The 24,089-nt window shown below is 33.5% G+C and overlaps 1 protein-coding gene and 1 long non-coding RNA gene across 2 annotated transcripts; one reads left to right on the forward strand and one right to left on the reverse strand.

Moving 5' to 3' along the window:
* The first annotated feature begins 13,233 nt into the window (after nt 1–13,233).
* Nucleotides 13,234–15,763, forward strand: LOC120082088 (D-galacturonate reductase-like). Its single transcript, XM_090315727.1, has 4 exons — nt 13,234–13,610; nt 14,695–14,938; nt 15,037–15,216; nt 15,367–15,763. The coding sequence occupies exons 1-4, from the start codon at nt 13,306–13,308 to the stop codon at nt 15,577–15,579; spliced, it is 942 nt and encodes a 313-aa protein (XP_090171853.1). The 5' UTR covers nt 13,234–13,305; the 3' UTR covers nt 15,580–15,763.
* A 4,883-nt stretch (nt 15,764–20,646) lies between these two features.
* LOC150034943 (uncharacterized) lies at nt 20,647–22,167 on the reverse strand. Its single transcript, XR_016530957.1, has 3 exons — nt 21,766–22,167; nt 21,604–21,672; nt 20,647–20,884 (listed from the first exon to the last, which is right to left on the reverse strand). It is a non-coding gene; the product is annotated as an uncharacterized LOC150034943 (long non-coding RNA).
* Between the last annotated feature and the right edge of the window lie 1,922 nt (nt 22,168–24,089).

Consider the following 24,089-nt stretch of genomic DNA (forward strand, 5'->3'; position numbering starts at 1 on the left):
GAAAGTGTACATTGATTCTATTAGTGAACAATGCTATACATCAAGAAATATTACATTTGATGAAGCACCATCATGGTAGGCACCCAAATTAGAAAAGATACCTATAGACTAGAGGTCTTCCTGTAATAGAAAGAACTAAGATAAAAAGAGTAATAGTCAGTTTATCTTTGATTCTTCTTTCTGTTTTGTCTGTTGTAACCACCAGCTCACTATAAGCTTCTTCCTTTGAAAATAAGAACCTGTATAAAAGGAGAAACAATGAGAGAGTATGAGGGAAAGTATTCATTATGTAAAGAAAATTCAAAGAAGAAGCAATAAACGATACCCTCCATTTTGCACAATGGACGTAGGCCTTTGGTCGAACCACTTAAAATTCTTGTGTTATTTCTTCTTCAACTATCGTCTTGTTCCTCTTAGCATTGACTACACGATTTTTCTCACATGCAGGTAAACGATTGAAGATTTGAAGCTTAAGATTATTGTCTTCCCTTCTGAAACCCTCAAGAACAAGTTGAACACATATAGAAATGGTTTTCTCTCTCGTGTAGCCTTCAGATTTCTCTCAGATAGTGCATTCAGAGTGATTGACAATTAAAATTGAATGCTCTGAACTAGCTGGTACATGGCATAGAAGGATCATCATCAGGCTAAAGGAAATCTTTCCTAATCCCACTAACTCATCAGATTTGAATCGAGCTGAAGGTTTCAGTGCTTTGGGCTGAGTACTAAAGTTAAGTAGCCCGTTTATGTTGAAAGTTTGGGCCTGCAAAACAAAAGAGTAATAGTTAATTGACAATCAGAAGTCAAGTGCAACATGCTGTACTAGAAAGAGAAGAAGAAAATGACGAAGATGACGAAAAGCAATTAAGGACACAAAGTCCTTGGCAAAGTGGAGTACATAATCAAGGTCACAATTACAGAGATCTGAAGGAAATCGATCACGAGGATTTCCATGAGCAGCAGAAAAGATCATTCCAAATTACAATCGTGTATGAACATTACCAATTACAGTCATAAAACGAAACAAGTAGTTATGCATTCATTACAAAAATTACAGCATGAAGATACAAATGTTCAAGAAGAAATCTACACACATACTCGTCTCCACGCTCCTTGATCACGAATGCTCGAACATAGCAACCTCGAATGCTCGAACAACACGACCGCTACGCAGCACGAACACCACAAACTCGAACTCACCAATCGCCTTGGTCACGAACACTTCAACAGCACGAACAGCCTCCACAGAACCTCAACGGCATCGAGTTGAGTATGAAACCTCCATAGAAGGCTACCTTGGTATTCTCGGTGTGAGAATCTAGAGGGTGAGCTCTGTGTGGACTTGGTTTGAGGCAGAAGAAGGAGGATACAACGATCGTATAAATGATTGAGCAAGTGGGAGATAGTTGAAACCTATCGTATAAGTCGATGCCCGATCGTCTAACAAAAGCTAAGCGATCGTCTAGCAAAAGCTAAGCGATCGTTTAGCTCATCGCTTAGTTCTGTGTCTGTCGCCTACAAAACACTACACGATCGTTTGCCTTAGTCAAGATGTCGCTTAGTAAATCCGTGTTTACTTGAAAACTTCCATAAGATTCTTTTTTCGATTGAGAATTCTCAAAATAAATTTTGCAAAAAACTTACTAAAAATTAGGAAAAAAAATTTCTTTTATCTCACGGTTACCATGAAAACCACCAATAACCTCCCACTCAATTGGTTATTGGAGAAAAAGATTTCATTATCCAATAATTAATATTATTATAAATATAAATGATAACCAACTTATCATACTATATTTATAACCTATAGTTTTAATATTTCATCTCATGGAACATATAAACCATAGCTCTTTTTCAATTCTATGGTACTTAATGTAAACCTCATTTACATTAATCCTCCACTAGATGTATCTCATACATAAAACTGATCATATCATATATAATTGAATTACCTCTTGTCAATTTGAACATTTGAAATCAATACCAAGAGACTACTGAGGGATCATAAGCCACGGAGTAAGCTCGTTTTACCTGAGATCTCTAATGAGACTGAAATTGCTGAGGGTTAACAAGAGTTGTTAAACAGGCCGACAGATTAACAAGAGTTGTTGAGGTCGCAACGTCTAGTCAACCAGATCAAAAGTTAAGACTGTCTCGACGTAGTGAGAGGGTTATGAACCCATCGGATCGCTACATGGGTTTGACTGAAGCCCAAAACGTTATTAGAATGATGGGGTCGAGGATTCGTTGTCTTTTAACAAAGTAATGGAGGATGTTGACAAAGATGAATGGCTTAAGGCCATGAACCAGGAAATGAAGTCTATGTACTTCAAAACGTTTGAGAGCTTGTTGATCCACCTGATGGGGTAAGATCTATTGGGTGTAAGTGGATTTATAAGCGAAAGAGAGGTGTAGATGAAAAGGTGCAAACCTTTAAGGCTAGACTCGTGGAAAATGGTTATACCCAGGTCGAGGGAGTTGACTATAAGGAAAATTTCTCACCTATTGTCATGCTCAAGTCTATTCGAATTCTCTTGTCTATAGCCACATTTTATTATTATGAAATATGGAAAATGAACGTCAAGACTGCCTTTCTTAATGGTAATCTTGAGGAGACCATCTATATGACTCAACCAAAGGGGTTCATAGATCCAGATCAAGAGCAAAGGGTTTGCAAGCTTAATAGGTCCATTTATAGGCTGAAACAGTCATCTAGATCTTGGAACATCATATGTGACACTGCTGTCAAGTCGTTTGGCTTTGACCAGAATGTTGATGAGTCTTGTGTTTACAAGAAGATCATCAGCATCTCAATAGCTTTTCTGGTATTGTATGTGGATGATATTCTACTCATTGGGAATGATGTAGGGTATCTGACTGACAATAATAGTTAGCTAGCTGCTCAGTTCCAAATGAAAGATTTGGATAAGGCACAATATGTTCTAGGGATCCAGATCTTTCGATATCGTAAGAACAAACGATTAGCTATGTCTTAGACATCGTACATTGATCAAATGTTGATCAGGTACAGGATGCAGAATTTCAAGAGGGGTTTGTTACCCTTCAGGTATGGAATCGTTTTGTCTGAGGATCAATGTCCTAAGACACCTCAAGAGGTTGAGGAGATGAGACGGATTCCCTATGCTTCTACTGTAGGAAGCTTGATGTATGCAATGTTGCATACTAGACTCGACATTTGCTATGCAGTAAGGATTGTCAGTCGATATCAATCTAATCTAAGATTTGATCAGTGGACGGTGGTCAAGACGATCCTCAAGTTTCTTCGGAGAACGAGGGACTACATACTCGTGTATGGAGATAAGGATCTGATCTTTACAGAATACACGGACTCTGACTTTCAAACTGATCGAGATTCTTGCAAATCGACATCGGGATCGGTGTTTACTCTGAATGGAGAGGCTGTAGTTTGGCGAAGCATCAAGCAAGGATGCATCGTGGACTCCACTATGGAAGTCGAATATGTAGCCGCTTGTGAAGTAGCTAAGGAGGCTGTTTGGCTGAGGAAGTTCCTTTCAGATTTGAAAGTTGTTCTAAATATGGATTTGCCTATAACACTGTATTGTGATAACAGAAAGGCATTGACAAATTCGAAGGAGCCTCGGAGTCATCGTCGGGGTAAGCACATAGAACGGAAATATCACCTGATCAGGGAGATTATGCATCGCGGTGATGTGATAGTCACGAAGATCGCGTCGGAGCACAATGTTGTTGATCCCTTTACAAAGGCACTCACGACTAAAGTGTTCGAGGGTCACTTGAAGAGTCTGAGTCTACGAGACATGCGGCATCTTGTCTAAGGCAAGTGGGAGATGATACTGGGGTATGCCCTAGTTTATTGTATATTGTGCATTTTTATATTGTATTATACATTAGTCTCCCTAGTTATTAGGACAAGTGGGAGATTGTTGGGATTGGTGTCCTAATTCTCTCGGAGTCTCGTTGTTTTGTAAAGATACACATTGTTTGATGAATAAAATAACTGTTATTTAATTCTGGCATTTAATCATATCCAATAAACAAACTCCTTGGTTATCTTATGTGAACTTAAGCATGTATATGTGATATACAAGTGGATCATGCCTTAACTGATAACCTAAATAGGTCTCTAGTATAAAGATTAAGGTGGGATACTTGATCCTGGTGACACTACGGATATCGCCACTTTGTAGAGGTTTGCAAGTATTGTAAACTACTACAGATGGTAGATCCTAACCATTCATGTGAAGACGTGCGAGCGGGGGTGTCCTATACAAAGAGTTTATATAAGACCTGGACAAAGAGATGACTAGACTTTGTATATAATATCGTTGATACTAGAGACTTACATCTCACCTAAACGACCATAGGTGACACGACCTTAATCCTGAGTGTTTTGGGAACTCCTGCCTTTAAGGGTGGTTCTTTGATTAGTATGGGTAAGAGTGGCTAGATTGCCAACTCAACATGCCTACTTTTTGGGGGATTTGTTTGATCTGGGAGCTGGGAACTCAATCTACAAGATGGAATTCACTCTTTTCCCGAAGCAGGAATAAGTAGAGAGATTGCTCCCTTAAAGGCTGATTCCGAGGCTTAAACATAGTGGCCACAACTTCTCTTTGGAAGAGAGAACTCGGTCATAGTAAGACTATGACTTATATTCATTAGAGTGATCAATGGTACTTAAGGAGTTAGATGTAACTACAGGGGCATAACGGTTATTGGTCGAGTTGTACTTAGAAGCGATCTATGAAGGGTTGTTGCACTTCTGATTGGTTAAGATGGACATATAATATATTGGTGGTAAGGAGAGTTCAGTTGTCGGTCTTTAATGAAGTGCCTGACAGTTAACGGATGGTGGATCCTGTGACTAAAGAGTTTAGTCAGTTATTCACATACCATTGGAGCTTCGAGCTATAGGCTCATAAGGTCCCCATGGTAACTTAATGGATTCAGTTGAGGATCAGTTCTTGGTGTTGATTTGAAATGTTCAAATTGACAAGAGGTATTTTGATTATATATGATATAATCGGTATGATGTATGAGATACATCTAATGGGGGATTGATGTAAATAAGATTTACATTAAGTACCATGGAATAGAAAAAGAACTATAGTTTATATGTTTCATGAGATGAAATATTAAAACTATAGGTTATAAATATAATATGATAAGTTGGTTATCATTTATATTTATAATAATATTAATTATTGGATAATTAATTCTTTTTCTCTAATAACCAATTGAGTGGGAGATTATTGGTGGTTCATGGTAATCGTGAGATAAAAGGAAAACGGTTTTCCTAATTTTAGTAAGTTTTTGTCAAAAAAATGTTTTGAGTTTTATCTCACGCAAAAAGAAACTCACGAAGCTTGTCAACTAAATACCGATTCACTAAACGACAACTTGAGCGAAGTAAACGATCATGTACTGTTTTGTAGACGACATACACTGAGCTATGCGATGAGCTAAATGATCGCTTAACTTTTGCTAGACGATCGCTTAGCTTTAGCTAAACGATTGGGCATCGACCTATGCGATAAGTTTCAGCCATCTCCCACTTGCCCAATCATGTACATAATCGGTGTTTCCTCCTTCGTCTACCTCATTCCAAGTCCGAATAGAGTCCACCCTCTAGATTTTCACACCGAGAATACCAAGGTAACCTTCTTGGTGGTGTCATACTCAACTTGACACCGTCGAGGTTCTGTGGAGGCCGTTCGTGTTCTTGCTGGAGTGTTCGTAATCGAGGCAATCGCAGATTTCTAGTGCGCGGTGTTCATGTTGTGTTGCGATCGTGTAGATCGAGCGTTTAAGATTGCTGTGTTTGAGCGTTCGTGAGTAAGAAGCGTGGAGACGAGGCAACAAACGTTCGTAGCATTCTCCTTGTTTATTTGATTGTTCATGTTGTAATTTCTATATCAATTGCATAACTGTATGTTTTGTTTTACGACTGTAATTGTAATGTTCATACATGATTGTAATTTGGAATGATCTTATTTCCGCTGCTCATGGAAATCTTGTATTCGTTTTTCTTCATGAGCCCTTTCTTCCAAAGAGAAGCTGTGGCTACTATGTTCAAGCCCCAAAATCAGCCTTTAAGGGAGCAATCTCTCTACTTATCCCTGCTTTGGGAAAGAAGTGAATTCCATCTTGTAGATTGAGTTCCCAGCTCCCAGATCAGACAAGTCCCCAAAAAGGTAGGCATGTTGAGTTGGCAATCTAGCCACTCTCACCCATACTAATCAAAGGACCGTCCTCAAAGGCAGGAGTTCCCAAAACACTCTGGATTGAGGTCATGTCACCTATGGTCATTTAGGTGAGATGTAAGTCTCTAATATCAATGATGTTATATACAGAGTCTAGTCATCTTGTGGTCCGGTCTAATACAAACTCTTTGTATAGGACACCCCCGCTCGCACATCTCCACATGAATGGTCAGTATCTACCATCTGTAGTAGTTTACAACACTTGCAAACCTCTACAAAGTAGGTCGTATCCATATTGTCACCAAGATCAGGTATCCCACCTTAATCCTTATACTACAAACCTATTTAGGTTATCACTTAAGGCATGATCTACTTGTATATCACATATTCATGCTTAAGTTCACATAAGATAACCAAGGACCTTTGTTTATTGCATATGAGTAAATGTCAAAATGAAATAACATTTATTTTATTCATCAAACAATGTGTAACATTATAAACAACAAGACTCTGAGAGAATTAGGACACCAATCCCAACAAGATTAACTAGAGAAAGAAAACAAAATTTCAGGTTTGTGAATGCGACATTAGCAACATTTGAAGAGTTAGCAACATACAAATAAGTGTCACGGAATGTCCATTGGAGAAAGGCTATGGAATAAAAAGGGGATGCATTGAGCAGACATCGAAGTCAAGACATAGTGCCAGAAGATTAAGAACATCCAAGCATGCAAGAGTTCCAACAAGCTAGAATAGTTAGCGTTGAGGGGGAGTGTTAAAGTAGAAGCAATACTAACTATTCTAGAAGGTTCTTGAAGTATCTACCATATGACATAAATATGTAAATTAGACTTTTCTAGAATTATGAAGTATGTAAATAAATTTATACAAAAAAAACAAAAAGATCTAGAAATATCCTCGATTTTTCTTTAGGCTTAAAGGAATTCGAGAATTCCTCTAGATAAGGATAACCCAAACAATATTTAGAAAACTTCTAGAATTGAAGAAGAAACTAGAGAGATCCTTTACTTGGGCTCTTGGATCTCATGCCTATAAATAGGAGATGTGACCTCATATGTGAAGCAAGCAAAGAGAGGAAGAAAGAAAAGTTAGAGAGCTAGTAAAGAAAAGTGAGTGAGTGTCTTGAGAGTGAGAGTAATCTCTAAGGGGCATTTGGGGTAAAGACTATGTTAAGACTATAATAACCACCTCTTGCTATGGTAAATACTATTTTGTAGTCCTCAATTGGTTATAATCAACACTATTTCAAAACTAAAATTTGCTACGATATTTATTATTTGCTACAGTTTTTATAAATTTACATTCATCAATTTTTTATTCTTTGCTACATTGTTTACTATTTCCTTCTCAAACTAAAATAGTTTACATCTCAAACACATACTATTATTACCAAAACTAGAATAATCTATACCTCAAACACAAACTATTATAACCTAAGACTATAATAACCAACTCGTTGCCCTGAACATCCCTAATTGTTCATCCTCGTACATTTTAAATAAAAGTTTCTTTCTTCAAAAGAGATTATCTCTCATCCTTTTGTGTCAATTTCTTCAATACATTTGGATGCCAATTGAATTATGCTCGGTTTGACTTCTTAGAAGTTATTAACTTATTAATTTATTGAAATTATTAACTGAGAACTTAAGGGCAAGCCGAGAACGAGAAAATTAAATTAGTAATGTAGAGAGGCAATAATTTATCACGTATTAATTTATAAGTTCAACTTATACATATATATCTCGTAAAAAATGACATTTTGATGGAAGCAATTTAGTATTGTTGGAATCATCAATTAATTTTGTTTGTTATTATATAAATTGAAACCAAAACCACCACCATTATTTGTTTTTGTTTCTTATCATTTAAATTTAAACAAATTTTGTCTACATGCCAATAATTTTCAACTTCTATCAAACATTACGATCTACAATTAAAATAATAATAATAATAAATAAAAACAAATAATAATTAAAAAAAATTTTAATTTTTTTTGAAGACTTCAAAAGTAAATTTAATTTATACATAGCTTGACTACTTCAAATTTATTTCATTTCTTAAACTTCTCTCTTTCTTGAAAAAATCATTAACTAAATTTGATCTTTATTGTAAATTCTTAACCTACCTAAAATGTTAACTTTTCTTCAACTTTATTTATTAAAAAAGATTATTGAGTTTCAAAGTAATTTATGTTTTTGTTTAAAATATCATGGTCTCATATTTGCCGGTGATTCACTTCTAGTCTTCATACTTTTAGATATTCAATTTTAGTCCTCTTACTTTATCTATATTTAAATTTACTCTCTCAAAATTAAATTTTATAGATATTGGTTAAATAGTAGTAATAATTTTCGAGCTAAAAAATACAACATGTGAATATGTTTTTAAAATTTAGAAAACATTTATAAACAATATCTTTTTTGGGAGATTTTCAAAGGCAGAAAAATAAGAAAAACTATTTAAACAAAATAACAAAATTTTAATCAATTTTGAAAGAGACTAATAGAAGTATATCAATATCTATCAATGATAGAAACTAATAAAAGTCTATCACTGATAGGCGTCAATGAAAGTCTATCAGTGTTTTCTTTTTGTTGTTATTTTTATAAATAGTTTAACATTTTTTTTCTATCGATAAAAGTTATCTCTCTCTTTTTTTGTTTTTTGTAAAAAACAACTAGGACAAAATTCAGGATTTATTTAATGTAGAACTCAAATTGAATAAGTAGTATTGAAACTAAAAATGGTATTTTAACTTTTATGTTTGTTGAGTAGAATAATGAAATATTGTTTTGACTTTGTTGAAGTATTTTAACCTTTATTTTAGTTTGTTGTTTCTTTGTTTGTTTTTTAATTATAAATCATAACCTTTATGTAATGTTTTTAATTAGAATAATAAAATATTGTTCTTATTTTGTTAACCATATATGTATCTTTGACTTTATAAAAGTTGTGGGAAGCTTAAGATATTACTAATCAGCTGTATGAATATGTGCATTCATATTCAAATGTGGCTTTAATTTTATTTTAAGTAAAAACATTTTTTTTTTACTTTAATTTGTATTTCCCTTTCCTATTTTATTTATATAATGGAATAAATTCATTGCTATTGTTTGAAAGTTAAATTTTTTTTCTTTTCATTTATTTTACCAATCTTTTGGTTTAATATTTATCTTCAGATTAGTATTAAATTTTAGGACTATTTTCAAATGTAGGAAAATGAACCAAAATATTTAAAAATATACTAAAATTTTAGTTTATCCACGATAGATCGAGATAGACTATTATCTGTGTCCACCTCTATTATGACATACACAGATAGTAGTCTATCATATTCTATCACAGTCTATCGCAAATAGATTAGATAGACGACATAGATTGAGATATTTAAAAATATACTAAAATTTCAGTATATCTATGATAGACAGCGATAGAACGAGATAGACTTCTATCTTTGTCCACCTCTATTACGACATACACAGATAGTAGTCTATCACGTTCTATCACAGTCTATCACAGATAGACTATTTAGACGACGATAGACCGAGATATTTAAAAATATACTAAAATTTCAGTCTATCTACAATAGATGGTGATAGACCGAGATAAATTACTATCTGTGTTCACCTCTATTATGACATGCAAAGATAGTAGTCTATCACGTTCTATCATAGTCTATGGCAAATAAACTAGATAGACTATGATAATTTACTATTATTTGTAAATATTTTTAATAGTTTTTTCATTTAAAATAATTTTTCTAAATTTATATATATACATTGATGCAACATTTGAAAATATAAATAATATACCGAAATAAAGAAATTTACTAAATTTTGTACATGAAAATAAATTGAAATATATATATATATATAAAAACTACATAATTTGGAAAATAGTAAAATATTTCTATTTTAGTTCCATTCATTTAAACAAATAATAAACTAATAACGCCGCTTTTCATGGATCCATGTGAATTAGTCAACTCTCTCCCATATATCTATAATATTCTAAATAATAAAATAAATGGAAAATTAATTTACTCATAAATAGAGGTGTTTAAAAAACACGATGACCCAAAAAAACCGATCAACCCAACCCAACCTGTATGGTTTGGGTTGGGTTATCAACTCATTTGAGTTGGGTTGGGTTCAAATAAATGAAAATTTTATGGGTTGGATTGGTTTATGGGTTCACCTAATATAACCCAAACCAACCCGAATTTATTATTAACTTTAAAATATATTTTTTTCTTACTTATAAAACAATTATTTATACATATATTGATTTTATTTTTATTTAACAACTCTTAGAAGTAGTTTCTTTACATTTTAGAAATAAAATTTTCACTATATAAATTGAAATTGAGTTGTTAATCTTAATTCAATATATGAAAATAATTAAATAAGACTTTTACATATTTACGTTTTGTGTCTTTTTAGAATAAAATTTAAAATAAATGACCCGATTAATCCGAACCAACCCAACTCAAATATTTCATGGTTGAGTTGGGTTGGGTTCATTTTTTAATAAAAGGTTATTTGGGTTGAAAAAATTTACAACCCGAACAATTGAGTTGGGTCTAAAAAGTCTTTCAACCTAACCCATGAACACCCCTCGTAGACATTATAGTCTTATGGATTTTGTAGACATTTGAAAACATTGTTGCCTATATTTTGAATTTTGTAGACATTATGGTCTTTCTTGTGAATTTTGGATACCTGTTTTGTTATAATAGATTTTTGGATATCGTTTTTGTGGATTGTGGAATTTTTTTATTGGTGATTCCAAGTATTTTTTTTTTAAGAAAACCAATGGAACTGAACCAACCCAACTCTTTTTTTATGGGGTGGTTTGGTTCGGGTTTATAATTTAACAATGGTTAGTTTGGGTTAGAAAAATACACAAATCGAACCATAGGGTTGGGCCTAAAATATCCCTAAACCAAATCCAACCCAACCCACGAATGTCCCTACTCATAAACATTGAAATTTTATCACTCGGCAAATTTTAAACTATAATTGGACATTAAGATGCAATTTTTAAACTGTCTATTATGCATAATTTTCACGTTTATTTAACACTTTATTACATACTAGAATTAACATATATTAGAAAAAAAATATTGAAAAAAAATAAAATAAAATTATTTTAAATGATAAAACTGCTAAAAATATTTGGTAAATTATCATAGTCTATCGTAGATAGATAGTGAAATTTTACTATATTATATAAATATTTTGGTTCATTCGATTAGATTCTCGGAAAGAAGTTAATTAAGTAAGTATATTTGCCATTTCAATAAGATTTTGGGAGAATAGTAATTTTGTTAAGATGATTGTAGGTTATTATAAATAGAATAAAAGAAAATGAGTTACAAATCAATAATAAATAATCGTCTGTATTGATTTACTGAAAAAGTTTACCATCATTGATATACTTATTAGTTTGAGGTTTTAATTAACAATAATTTTTTATTTGATTAAATAATTAGAAGTCAACCAAGCCAAAGTGATTGGTAGGAGAATTTTGGGGTCCACTCCTTTTGAAGGTGCACAATTTTATTAAATATAGAAAAAATAAATCAAAATATTTATAAATATAGAAAAAAATCATAGTTTATCTGTGATAGACCGCGACAAACTACTATCTATGTCTACTAGTCTGTCGTGGATAGATAGCGATATTTTACTATTATTTATAAATATTTTTAGATTTTTTTATTTAAAATATTTTTTTTTTAAAAAAATATATGCTTAATATGTAATGATATTAGAATACACTTTGGGGTCGTTTGGTTAGGATGTTCGTGAATCAAAGATGACTGTGTTTGGTTGTACATGGGAAATGCTATCACAAGTTTATGAAAAATTATTTTTGTATTTAATTTACGAAATTAAGCATGAAAATCTTATATAATTTTAATAGACCAATTAATTAAGCAAGAAATATCATCCAATATATAGATAAAAATTAATTATTTAAGAATCAATAATAATTTTAATTATAAATATTTAAAAATCGAGTAATTTATAAATAAAATTAACCTATTAATATAGTTAAGGAACGTCATCTTAATTATAATTTAATACTTAATCATTTTTATAATTAATTAAGTTCAACATTAGTAATTTTAAATTTAATTAAATAAATAAGAAAATACATTTTAATAAACAATATATTATATAAAAAGTGAAATGAGATAAAAGTATGCTATATTAATAGAAAATACTAAAAAAAGTTTTATAAACATAATAGGTTAATAATGAATGAAGTAATATAAATTAATCACAATAATTGGTCCACTGATTATAAATAATCAATAATGATTATATGTTAATAAAGAAAGATAAAATTAAAAATAGTCCCAATAAATAATCGATTGATTAGTAGAAAAATAAAATAATACATTATTATTATTGAAAAATGAATTTTGTATGAACTAAATTTAACTAAAAAAAAAAGTAATTACATTCATTTGATAAATTCTTATAGTAAAAATAAGTTAAGTAAATATTTTAATAGAAAAATATTCATATTAATCTTTTTAAAATTAGTATTAATTAATTAATTATATTCCAAATGAAATTATATATAAAATAAAAAACCAATGGAGAGGAGAAAAGAGAAAATCCAATAGAAAAGGTTAAAAACTTCGAAACAAATATGAGATTTGAAATTTGGTGTCAATTCTCATACAGAAAACCCTCCAATCAAATGACGACTTGACGTTCTAAGATAAATCTATAGAAAGATTTTGAAATCTTCAATTTTAGTTCAAAGGCAATAAAAAGAAGGTGGGTTTATTTTTTTATTTGAGTAGTCTAACATTCTAAGTTATACTACACTCCAAATAATACTGGTCATAGCTACACTTTCATTAATACTTTTCTTTGTTCATATCGTGAATAAATTAATATTAATTATCGAAATACGAATACAATAATTTATTCTAATAATTCTTTAGAGGTTGAGTATATATAAAGTCAGCTACAAATTTGAGTGCAAATTATAGATTGTGAGCTTTGTAGAAGAAAGGGTGTGAAGAGGAAGCTTTAACAACATAGCATAGCTAAACATGGGAGTGGTTCCAATGGTGACTTTTAGCAACGGTCAATCGATGCCAGTGGTCGGGATGGGGACGATGTCGATGGTCGGGCCAGAAGCGACGAAAGCTGCAGTGATGGAGGCGATAAGAGCCGGATATCGTCATTTCGATACGTCGTATTCGTATCGATCGGAGCAGCCTCTTGGAGAGGGGATTAGGGAGGCTTTGGGACTTGGACTGATAGAATCAAGGGATGAAGTATTCATAACCACTAAGTTGGCTTGTGGTTTTGCTGATCCTTCCCTTGTTTTTGATGGGATTAAGGCCAGTCTTAGGTATTATATATTTTTCAATTCTGTATTTTATTTTAGGTTTAAATATTATTTTTGTTTTTATACTTTTGATTTTTTTTTTCAATTTAGTCCGTCTACTTTCAAATGATTCATTTTGGTCCTCATACTTTCAACTTTGTTTTCTTTTGGTCCCTATACTCAAAAAATGTTCATTACAATCCTTATATTTTTAACTTTGGTTCATTTTGATTCGTGAATTTTAAAAAGAAATGACCATTTTTATCCTTTAAAAATGAAAATGAATGGATCAAAATAACAACTTTTTAAAAGGTAAGAACCAAATAAATCAAAGTTAAAAATACAAGGAATATAATGTGTTTTTAAAGTACAAGGACCAAAATAAACTAAAATTGAAAGTATAGAGATTAAAACGAATAATTTAAAAGTATAAGGACAAAAAGTATAGGGACTAAATTAATATTTAAACCTTTATTTTATTTTCCTCATTCTGTCAACAATTTTCTTTTGAAGAACAATTTAAAGAATAATTTGTTGCAGTCCCAAATAAGTTTTGTTTAAATAAAAGAAATTGTATTTTAGAATTAATTTTAGTGAATTGAATATGAACAAACAAATGCCAACAAACTCAACATAATCTAAATTAAACTTGTTTAACTTGTACTAATATTTTCATTCTATATGTCAATTTCATCAAATTAAAAACCTAAATACTTGGACAACTATGTTACAATTTTTACCTATAAAGTCACTCATTTAAATAATTATTACCCTCTCTTTCATTTATTTTTTTCAAATTGACACACTAATTTTAACAAAATAAAATATTAAGTTCTCTAAATCTCACTAATTTAAACAAAATCGAGTTTCAAAATAAATTAACTTGTTTTTTTAACAAAACTATTCAAAAAGTTAAAAATTAGCTAAACTTTTAAAACTTAACGCTTAAATTTTTGAGGTACGATTTGATGAAATTGAAAGTTTTGAACAAACCTACAATCTCTTACATCTCAAATTATTTGATTGATGTTTGTCGGAGGCGGTTTCTTTTTACAAGATATACACTAATTAATTGTCAAATAATACAAAAAAAAAAAAAAATGAACAGGAACTTGGGAATGGAATATGTTGATATGTACTTGATCCACATTCCATTGAAGGTGAATCCTAAAGTGTGTAAAGTCCCAGTTGATAAAGAGGACATTTCTGCAATTGATCTCAAAGGAGTTTGGGAGAAAATGGAAGAATGCCAAAACCTTTGTCTCACCAAAGCCATTGGTGTCAGTAATTTCTCTCCCAAAAGACTTCAAGAACTTCTCTCCTTTGCAAAAATACCCCCAATACTCAATCAAGTAATAATGCCTCTTTTTAGTTTTTAATTGTTCTATTTAATTTCTTTTTACAAACTTATTTCATAAAATCATTTAATAATACTTTTAATTTAATATAGGTTGAGATGAGCCCACTTTGGCATCAAAATAAACTAAGAGAGTTTTGTAAAGCAAAAGGGATTCATGTAACGGCCTATTCTCCTCTAGGTGCAGTTGGGACTCATTGGGGCCACGATAAAGTTGTGAGCTCTGATGTTATTACTCAAATTGCCAAGGCCAAAGGCAAAACAACTGCTCAGGTATAAATCATTTCAATTTTACTTTTAGTTTCGAAACTTTCATGTTTGTATCAAATAAATTACACTTTTAGATTCTTGAATTTTATTTTAAAGAACCTAATTGATAAATATCTCTAAACGTGTGAGAGCGCTTCAATCTTTCAATTATAGATTGCATTGAGATGGGTGTATGAGCAAGGGGTGAGCATAGTGGCAAAGAGCTTTGACAAAGAGAGAATGAGAGAAAACATTGACATTTTTGATTGGTCATTGAGTGAAGAGGAATCAGCTAAGATTGGCCAACTTCCTCAGCACAAAGCTGTTGTTTTTGCCAATATTTATGGCCAACATGATGTGGTTCTTCACCTTGATGCTGAGCTTTGACTCTCTTTTCCTCTTATTGTTCTTTGCTTTCATAAACATACTTGCACTTTTCTATCCCTAAATTTGTACAATAGAAAAGTTATGGATTATCATGTATGTGTTTCTTAATCTATCTTACCTTTTGTATTTGTACTGTTTTTATAAACAAAAATATGGTTCAATTACAAATTGAGTTTCCAACTTTGATGATTATTGTTTCTATCTTAAGCCATGAGTTTACTTCTTTACATTTCTTGTGATTGGATTTTCATGGTAGAATCATTCCTATTATTGCTTTACAAAAAAAACACAAAATGAAAATGCCAAATACAATGTTGAAACTTGATAACGGACAAACAAAATAACTTAATATCAAATAATAGCAGTAGAGATAGTGAGCATAGAGATCGGTAATCCAGTTTGGTGCAATATCACCTACGTCTGAGGTTTGTTCCATAGAAAGAAACTTCACTACACAAAGAGTTTAGCAATTTGATTGAAGTACTTTTTTTTTAGACTCCTTCTCTAGTGATTCATGTACAAACTACTATTTTGTTTTTATGAGGGTTGATGCCCTAAATCTTGTTGCACTAAACCCAAAACCAATAAAATAAATGTTATTTTATTTGACGCTTAGTTGCACTAAACCCAAAACCAATAAACTAAGATCCAAGGACATTTAATGAAGCTTAAACATGTATGTGGAGACATATAGGTAAATCATGTTTAAGTAATAACCTAACGGTCTATAGTAGATGGATAAGGTTGGGTACCTACCTAGTGACACTATGGATGCGACCCACTTTGTAATTGTTACAATTGTTGTAAAGTGTTACAAATGATCTGATCCTGATCATTCATGTAGAGACATGTGAGCAGGATATCCTATATAAAAAGTTTGTATAAGATCTGACCACAAAATGATTAGTCTCTTTTTTTTTATCACTGATGAACACCAAAAAAAAGTTTCTATCACTGATGAACACCAAGAACACCAATAAACTTCTATCAGTCTCTATCAACGATAGATTTTTATCAGTTTCTATTATTGATAGACACTGATAATTTCTATTGATAGACGGAAAAGGGAAAAGATGATTAAATTTTATTATTATGTATAAATAGTTTTTCTTATTTTTCTATTTTTGAAAATCTCCCTAATATATTTTCCCACAATTATTTATCTTTGAGATGTCTTTTAGTCCAAAATTAGGTTTTAAAGAGAAAATTTTTTGACATGATATTAGAGCCTACTCGTCCTAAAAGTCATTATCCGTAAAAAAATTTCTCTCTAAAAAGTTTTCTTTTTCTTCCTTCGATTGTCATGGATTTGAACTACAAGCCATTCAAAATTGAATATTCAATATTGGTAGATTTAAAGTTGATGTGAATTGAGTAGTTTTCAACTAGCATTTTAGGTCTTCAAAATGTTGATTGACTTGCTTTGAGAATGAAGCTTCCAAGTTTCAATTTGTTAGGGATTCGATCAATTTTTCCAATTGAGAAAGATCATTTAAGTTTAGTTCGCTACGGATTTGTGAACTTCACTCTGTTGTTAGCTTGTTCAGTGACTACCATCGATTTTTGAAATCCAATTATTATTTTTTATTTCCTCATATGTTCTATATGGTCTTTGATATTTTCAATTGGAAACCGTTTTTTTTTTTCAAGAGGTTCAAATTTGGTACAATATGATAAATATTCATAAAAAAGATCAAATAATGTGTAAAAATTTTAGATTTTTTTTGTTGGATTATTGATATCGGAGTGTGATTGGTAATCTTAATTTTCTTACTCAAGCGTATAACATCATTTCAAGCATTCGCTAGAATAGAGGAGTGGATTGTTCTTGCAAATGGTTTTATATTTGAATGTGTTTTATTTTTGCCCATTTTACAACGTAATTTAATATTGATATCACAACTAATTGATTACGGTAGAAAATAACCTAAATGTTATTTTTAATTGTGAAATTGCAATAAGTTAAAGTAGTTTTCATAACTAATTAATGCATGCCTAAACTCTATAAATAGGAATCATTAAGATGATTTTAGATGCATGAGTGAAAATAATACTTATTTGAGTTCTTGCTATAAAATTTCTCCTAAATCTTCAATAAAATATTCTCTCTATCATAGTGGATGTAAACATTGTATAAGTCAAACCACTCTAAATCTCTATATATATTTTTCTCTCTTTCTACCTTTATATTTTCTTGACAAATTCCTTCTTGATAGTGTAGTAATATCTTATTATTCATCGAATTAATATCACAATCTACAATAATAAAGAGTGAATAAGTGTAAATCAGAGAGAGAATTGAAAAACATTGAGAAAGTGGAAGAGAACTTATCGAGAGAGCAATTGAAGGAGGAGTGAATATGAAGATTTTCCCTTCGAAATCAATTGTTTTATTCCATGTCGAGTAAAAGGAAGGAGTGACACGCATCTAGTCTATCTATTTTCATCAAAACTATACACGTATTTTATACCAAATTGGTATCAGAGCATCTGTAAAAGTTGAGAAAGCTCCAACAATTACCTCAAGAAACACTTTTTTGACTAAAGAATGGTTGTGGCATGCTGTGGCCTTGAGAAGTTTGATGGGAAGGGAGACTTTATTCTTGGAAAAGCAAAGGTAAAGGTCATTCATGGCCAGCAGAAAGCTCTAAAAACCATTTCTGATACTGCCAAACTGCCTCAGACAATGACCAAAGAAGATAAAGAAGAGATGAAGAGTGCAACCTACAGTACCATTGTTTTAAATCTGAGTGATAATGTTCTTAGAGAGGTAATAGATAAAGAAACAACATATGGAATACGACTGGAATTAGATGATTTGTATCTCTTAAGGGATTTACCTAATCAAAAATATCTTAGAGAAAAGATTTTTTTCTTACCTATAAAAGGAATTCTAACAATCCTTGATAGAAAACCTAAGTGAATTTCAAGAAGTTGTCCTATGTTTGTGATAACTGGCAGAAATACCAATTATTATAAGCCTTTTATTTAGAATTATGAGGGCTAACAGGTAGAAAACGCAGAGATAATACTTAGAATTTGTGAAAAATCGAGTTTTGCGTCGATAATCACCTAAAACCTCACTGACCCAATATTATACGTTATTCCATGCCAAAGTGTCTATTTTTGTAGCTACCACAAGAATCAAACGTATGCGTTTGTAATAGGCAATTACAGACAAACACATGCGCTGAAGCCAGGCGACCGCAAAAGACAAACGCAGACGGCAACCCCATGCATTCAACGCATAGAAGTTGCAGTAACCCCATGTGTCCAACGCATGGAAGTTGCAGTAATCGCATACGTCCAATGCATAGAGAACGCGGTGAACAAATAGAGATTGCGTCCACGGAGTGACAGCCATAATAGAAGATCGCAAGATGGGCAGAACCCGTTGATAACTTCAGCTAAATTAAGCTCGGACGCATACCTTGGGAGTATCGACAAGATAAAGCAATGTGACAATGCCCAAACCGCGACAAACGTAGTAGTGAGCCATACCTTCATCATTACAGCTGTCGGCGTCCAAGTTCTATAAATAGCCCTTGAGACCTGCATTTTGAGACATCCAAGCTTTTGCCTCAAGGCAGAAGTTTGTGATCACAGATGAGAGCTTGAAAGAGATTTCCAGTGAGAATTCTTCATCTCCATAGCCCAGACCGAGTGACGATCGGAGCATTCGCCGGAGATAGAGCTCGAGAGAGACATCTCTACCATTCATCCATGGCACCACCGGCAGCCTTGACGCAGAGTCCTTCATCTCCCTTCTAATCTCTGTATTGTATTACATTTTAGCTTGAGATATTAAGATATTTGGTGATCAATGCAAATCTTACTTCCTCCATCATCGTCTTCTTCATCATTTTCATCTCTATCATAATTTATCTTCAGCGTTTATTTATCAATGTCAATCGCATGCTCAATTGTGTAGCCTAGAGATAGGACGCATGTAGCAACCCACCGAGAGGTGTGCTTTGTGTGAGTATAGTGAGTTAATTCTCTTTGCTTGGTGAAAGGTTGTGGCAACGCTTGTCTATGGGATGTTGCATTGCTTGTCTATGAGTTAAGTAGCCGCATCTAACTGCCTGAGAAGGTAAGGGATGGAACATACTAAGCAAGGTTCGTATTGTTCCTAAAGATAGGCACAATCTTATGCTCGACGCAACCATGCACTATAGAGATATAGTCATGCAGCTGACCACCTAGAGCTGTGATGCGTTAGTGCAACAAGCTAGGATTACTCGGGCGATTTAAGATAGTAAACATTACTATGCGTTATTGGTTGTTGTGTCTCTATTTATTCTCATTGCAAGTCTTCTATTGCTCAATCTGTTTAGTTAGGAGTAGAAGTAGTGTGTAAAACATTTAAACCTTTTTGGCTTTATTTTTATTCTTATTCATTACCTCAAACACATCACTTCACAAATATTATTGAGTGACAAGTCCCCGTGTTTGACCTCGGATTACCCGAAAAACTTGCATTTATGTTATACTTGGCGCAAGCGTAAGAAAACTTGTGATAAGAACGCGTGGTCATTGCATGCTAAGATTAACGTATCATCATTCCGATGTATGACCTCAGACGCATGGGAGCAAACACATCAGTTATGTCTAACGCATGATTCCATATTCAAACCCATCCATCCTTAATAATAAAATAAAACAAAACGCATCCCTGAATTATATCAACAGTTTGTATGGCTAACTGAATCTTAGATTGATTTATACAATTTATAAGTCCATTCTAATCAATTTTTATTCTATATTGATTTTAATTAGGTATAATTGAATCTCTAAAAATCTTAGATCGATTTTAATCCTATGTTCCTTTGTAAAGCTTATTTTTATCTTAACCTTCTCACTACTAAACTCAACTAACTTGCTTAATTAAATGGTCGTTTAACTTAACAAGATAAATGTAACGACTCTAATTTCTAATATATTTCTAGGACGCTACTCTATGCATGCATATGCTTGGCAATATATTTCTCATACGATATTTAAGAAAAAGAGATTAAGAAAAAAAAATATTTTGTTAAATAAAACTTAAAGGAATAAGGAGGAGAACTTCAAAAAGAAAAACAAAGAAATAACAAAACAAAATGATTTACTTTTCGGGGTACCTCTGACCTAACTTTAAAATAAATAGCGATTAAATAAATCAATAAATGAAATTGAGGAGTACAATGCCTAACTCCTAGACTGGACACTAGCAAAATAGAACCTAAGTGCGGAAGCAAAGACTCGTTCAAATGGCCAGGTCATGGATCTCTTTTGTTATGTGCCGATCTATCTCTACCTTTACCTGAAAAACATGAGAGGAAAAGGGTGAGTATATGAGTATACTCAGAAAGCAACCCACTATTCGGTCCACTCAGTGATCTGTTAGCCTCCCCATTAGGACACAAGTGCACAGTAGCATCATAGGCACAGGCATAGGCATACCCATAAGGGAAAAACCCGAAGGCAAGCTTTCATAAATAGTGAACTCGATAAGTACTAACATAAACATAAGTGGTGGTCCCAAGGGGACACCGTACATAAGCATAAAGTGTGGACCCGAAGGCTCACAACATGCGATGTGCATAGCCCAATGGAAGTGCTAACAGTCACTGCAATCTCATACAGACATAAGCATTCTACCAAAGTTATAAATCACGCTAAGACCATATAACCATTCACAATTCATCCACACGTTAGAACATATAATAGCAACATTCCATGACATAAGCGTAGACTTCCAGAAATTTCAACTAACCAACAGGCATATCAAGATATTTCATTCCAATTTAGGAACCAGTCTGCATGCTTAGGTTCGATGGCGAACCGTTAGTAAATCACGTTTTTTACACAACCAGAAAGTTCAATTCAAGCACGAAAGTCACAAAAACCCACACATTCGAAGCGAACTCTCAACACTTTAAAAGACTATCCAACATGCCCACACAACACTGACAATGGTTTGAAACAAAACATAGTAGCACAACACCTCCCAAAAAATGCAGTGAAATTACATCCACTTACCTAAGGGTACCGAACTGCCCCAAACGAACCTTCACTTCGTTTGGCAACTTCCTTAACCACTAGTAGAATCTGAAATCAACCACCAAAAATTTCATGGGTAAAGATAGCTTTGGCCCAATACAACCAATGACAATGAGCCTACCAAAAGAACCCGAAACTTACCCCAAACAAAAGAATTGGACGAAACCACAATGATCTGGTGACAACCGGAACTGTCCGCATCAGAACTGGTGAACAACACTTGGGTTAGATTGGTGGCTGGCAAACTTGGCAAGGCGCGGCTGGCAGAGGCGTTGGCACATGATGCGGCTGGCTGAAGGTGGAGTCGAGTAGCGCTGACTTGCACGGACGAGCGGCTAAGCACGCGGTTGGGACCTACAGTGGAATGCATGGAACTAAAGGGGAGGGAGAGATCTGACGTGCGACAGACGTCGAATGGTGGGGAGGCGTGGCTGTAAGTCACCGGTGGCCGAGCTTCACAGTGGTGCGAACGGAATCGAAAAATGGAGGGGGGATGGCGTTGCACGGCTGGAACAGAGGGAAGGGTTTCTTCTCTCTTTCTTTTCCTCTAGCATGCTTTCCAATAACCCTAAGTAATTATATATATAAATATATACAATTAATTTCTTTTAACCCTAGCTCCCCCAACTTTATTAATTCCCAAAAAAAAAAAAAAAGAAAATAGATTCTAAGGAAAACAAAATCTCAACCAAAACAAACTCCAATTTAAACATAATTTTACCTGAAAATTTGGAGCGTTACATCCATCCCTTCTTAAGAAACTTTCGTCCTCGAAAGTTCTAGTCTTGGAAGAGCTCTAGATATAGTGTTCTCATCTCGTCTGCCTGCTCTCATGTTGCTTCCTTAAATTGATGATTCTGCTACAGAATCTTCACCAGTGGCATCTCCCTATTGTGCAAAACTTTCACTTCCTTTGCAACAATCTGTGCAGGCTTCTTTACGTAACTTAAGTTTTTATTCAGTTGCAATGGCTCAAAGTCCACCACATGAGACGGGTCCATTATGTACTTCCTCAGCATGGAGACATGAAAAACATAATGGACCGCAGAGAGAAACGGTGGCAGAGCCAAACGGTAAGCCATAGGGACGATTCGCTCCAAGATCTCGATTGGTTCTACAAAACGTAGACTTAGTTTACCCTTCTTTCCGAATCTCAGAACACCCTTCATTGGCACCACTTTCAGGAACACTTTATCACAGACCTCGAACTCAAGCTATTTACGTCTAACATCAACGTAACCTTTTTGTCTACTCTACGCTACTAGAATTCGAACCTTGATCTTTTGCATGGCTTCATTTGTCATCTCTACTAGCTCAGTTCCTATCAGTTTCCTCTCACCAACCTCCCCCCAGCAAACAGAAAATCTGCAACCCTTACCGTATAGGGCTTTAAAGGGCGACATGCCAATGGTAGCCTGATAACTATTATTATAAGCAAACTCTACCAAATGCAAGTGGGAGTCCCAACTCCCCGAGAACTCCAACGCACAAGCAAGCAGCATATCCTCCAACGTCTGATTCAAGTGGTCTATTTGCCCATCCGTCTAGGGTTGGAAGGCTGTATTGAAGTTTAACCGCGTCCCCAAGCTGCATGGAAGCTCTTCCAAAAATTGGAGGTGAAACGTGGGTCCCTGTCAGACACAATTGACACCGGCACCATGCAATCTTACCATCTCTTTCACGTATAGCTAAGCCCACTCACTCATCGCGTACGTGAGCCTTCTTTGAATAAAATGTGCCACCTTGGTGAGCCTGTGTATTATAACACAAATCACTGGAAAGGTAGTCAGTTGTCCCTTTATTGAACTAAGACACTCTCAACCAACTATTAGACTAGAATAACTCTTTATTCCTATACAATTAGTTATCATTAATTTGGTCAAAAAATCACTAACTAGCTTAACAATTTCTCATAAGTGTGACCCTTCATTTTAGACCCTAGAGTTCCGTCCCATTTCTGAAGTTCCTGATAAAGTTGGAAGTTGTTTCAGATATGTCTAGGCTCATCACCATCTATTATGACAATAGTGCTACTATAGCGAACTCCAAGGAGCCGAGGAGTCACAAGCACGACAAACACACAGAGCGAAAGTATCATCTAATCCACGAGATAGTGCATCGAGGGGACGTGATCGTCACGAAGATCGTTTCGAAGCACAATGTTGCTAACCCGTTTATGAAAGCTCTCACGGCTACAGTGTTTGAGGGTCACCTTCAAAGCATGGGTCTACAGGATCGCCCGTAGCTAGATTAGGGCAAGTGGGAGATTTTCTTGTACTGGGCTTTTATGTCCTAGTTTATTGTTTTGTACATGTTTTTGTACCCCATGTCGCTTTAGGACAAGTGGGAGATTGTTGGGGTTGATGCCCTAAAGTCTCGTGTCCTGTAATTTGTAAACACAGTTTGTACGAACGCTTGTGATATATAATATATGATATTTACTTCACTTCTTGATTTTGCTCATT

Source organism: Benincasa hispida, chromosome 7, assembly GCF_027475165.1.
Source record: "Benincasa hispida cultivar pf3 chromosome 7, pf3_genome.v1.1, whole genome shotgun sequence".
Taxonomy (NCBI): Eukaryota; Viridiplantae; Streptophyta; class Magnoliopsida; order Cucurbitales; family Cucurbitaceae; genus Benincasa; species Benincasa hispida.

Bases quoted from the DNA above. Each gene is read 5' to 3' on its own strand.
- LOC120082088 (XM_090315727.1), top strand. From the start codon at position 13,306: ATGGGAGTGGTTCCAATGGTGACTTTTAGCAACGGTCAATCGATGCCA. The intron at 13,611-14,694 runs GTATTATATATT...AAAAATGAACAG, and splicing joins GGGATTAAGGCCAGTCTTAG to GAACTTGGGAATGGAATATG. The intron at 14,939-15,036 runs GTAATAATGCCT...AATTTAATATAG, and splicing joins TACCCCCAATACTCAATCAA to GTTGAGATGAGCCCACTTTG.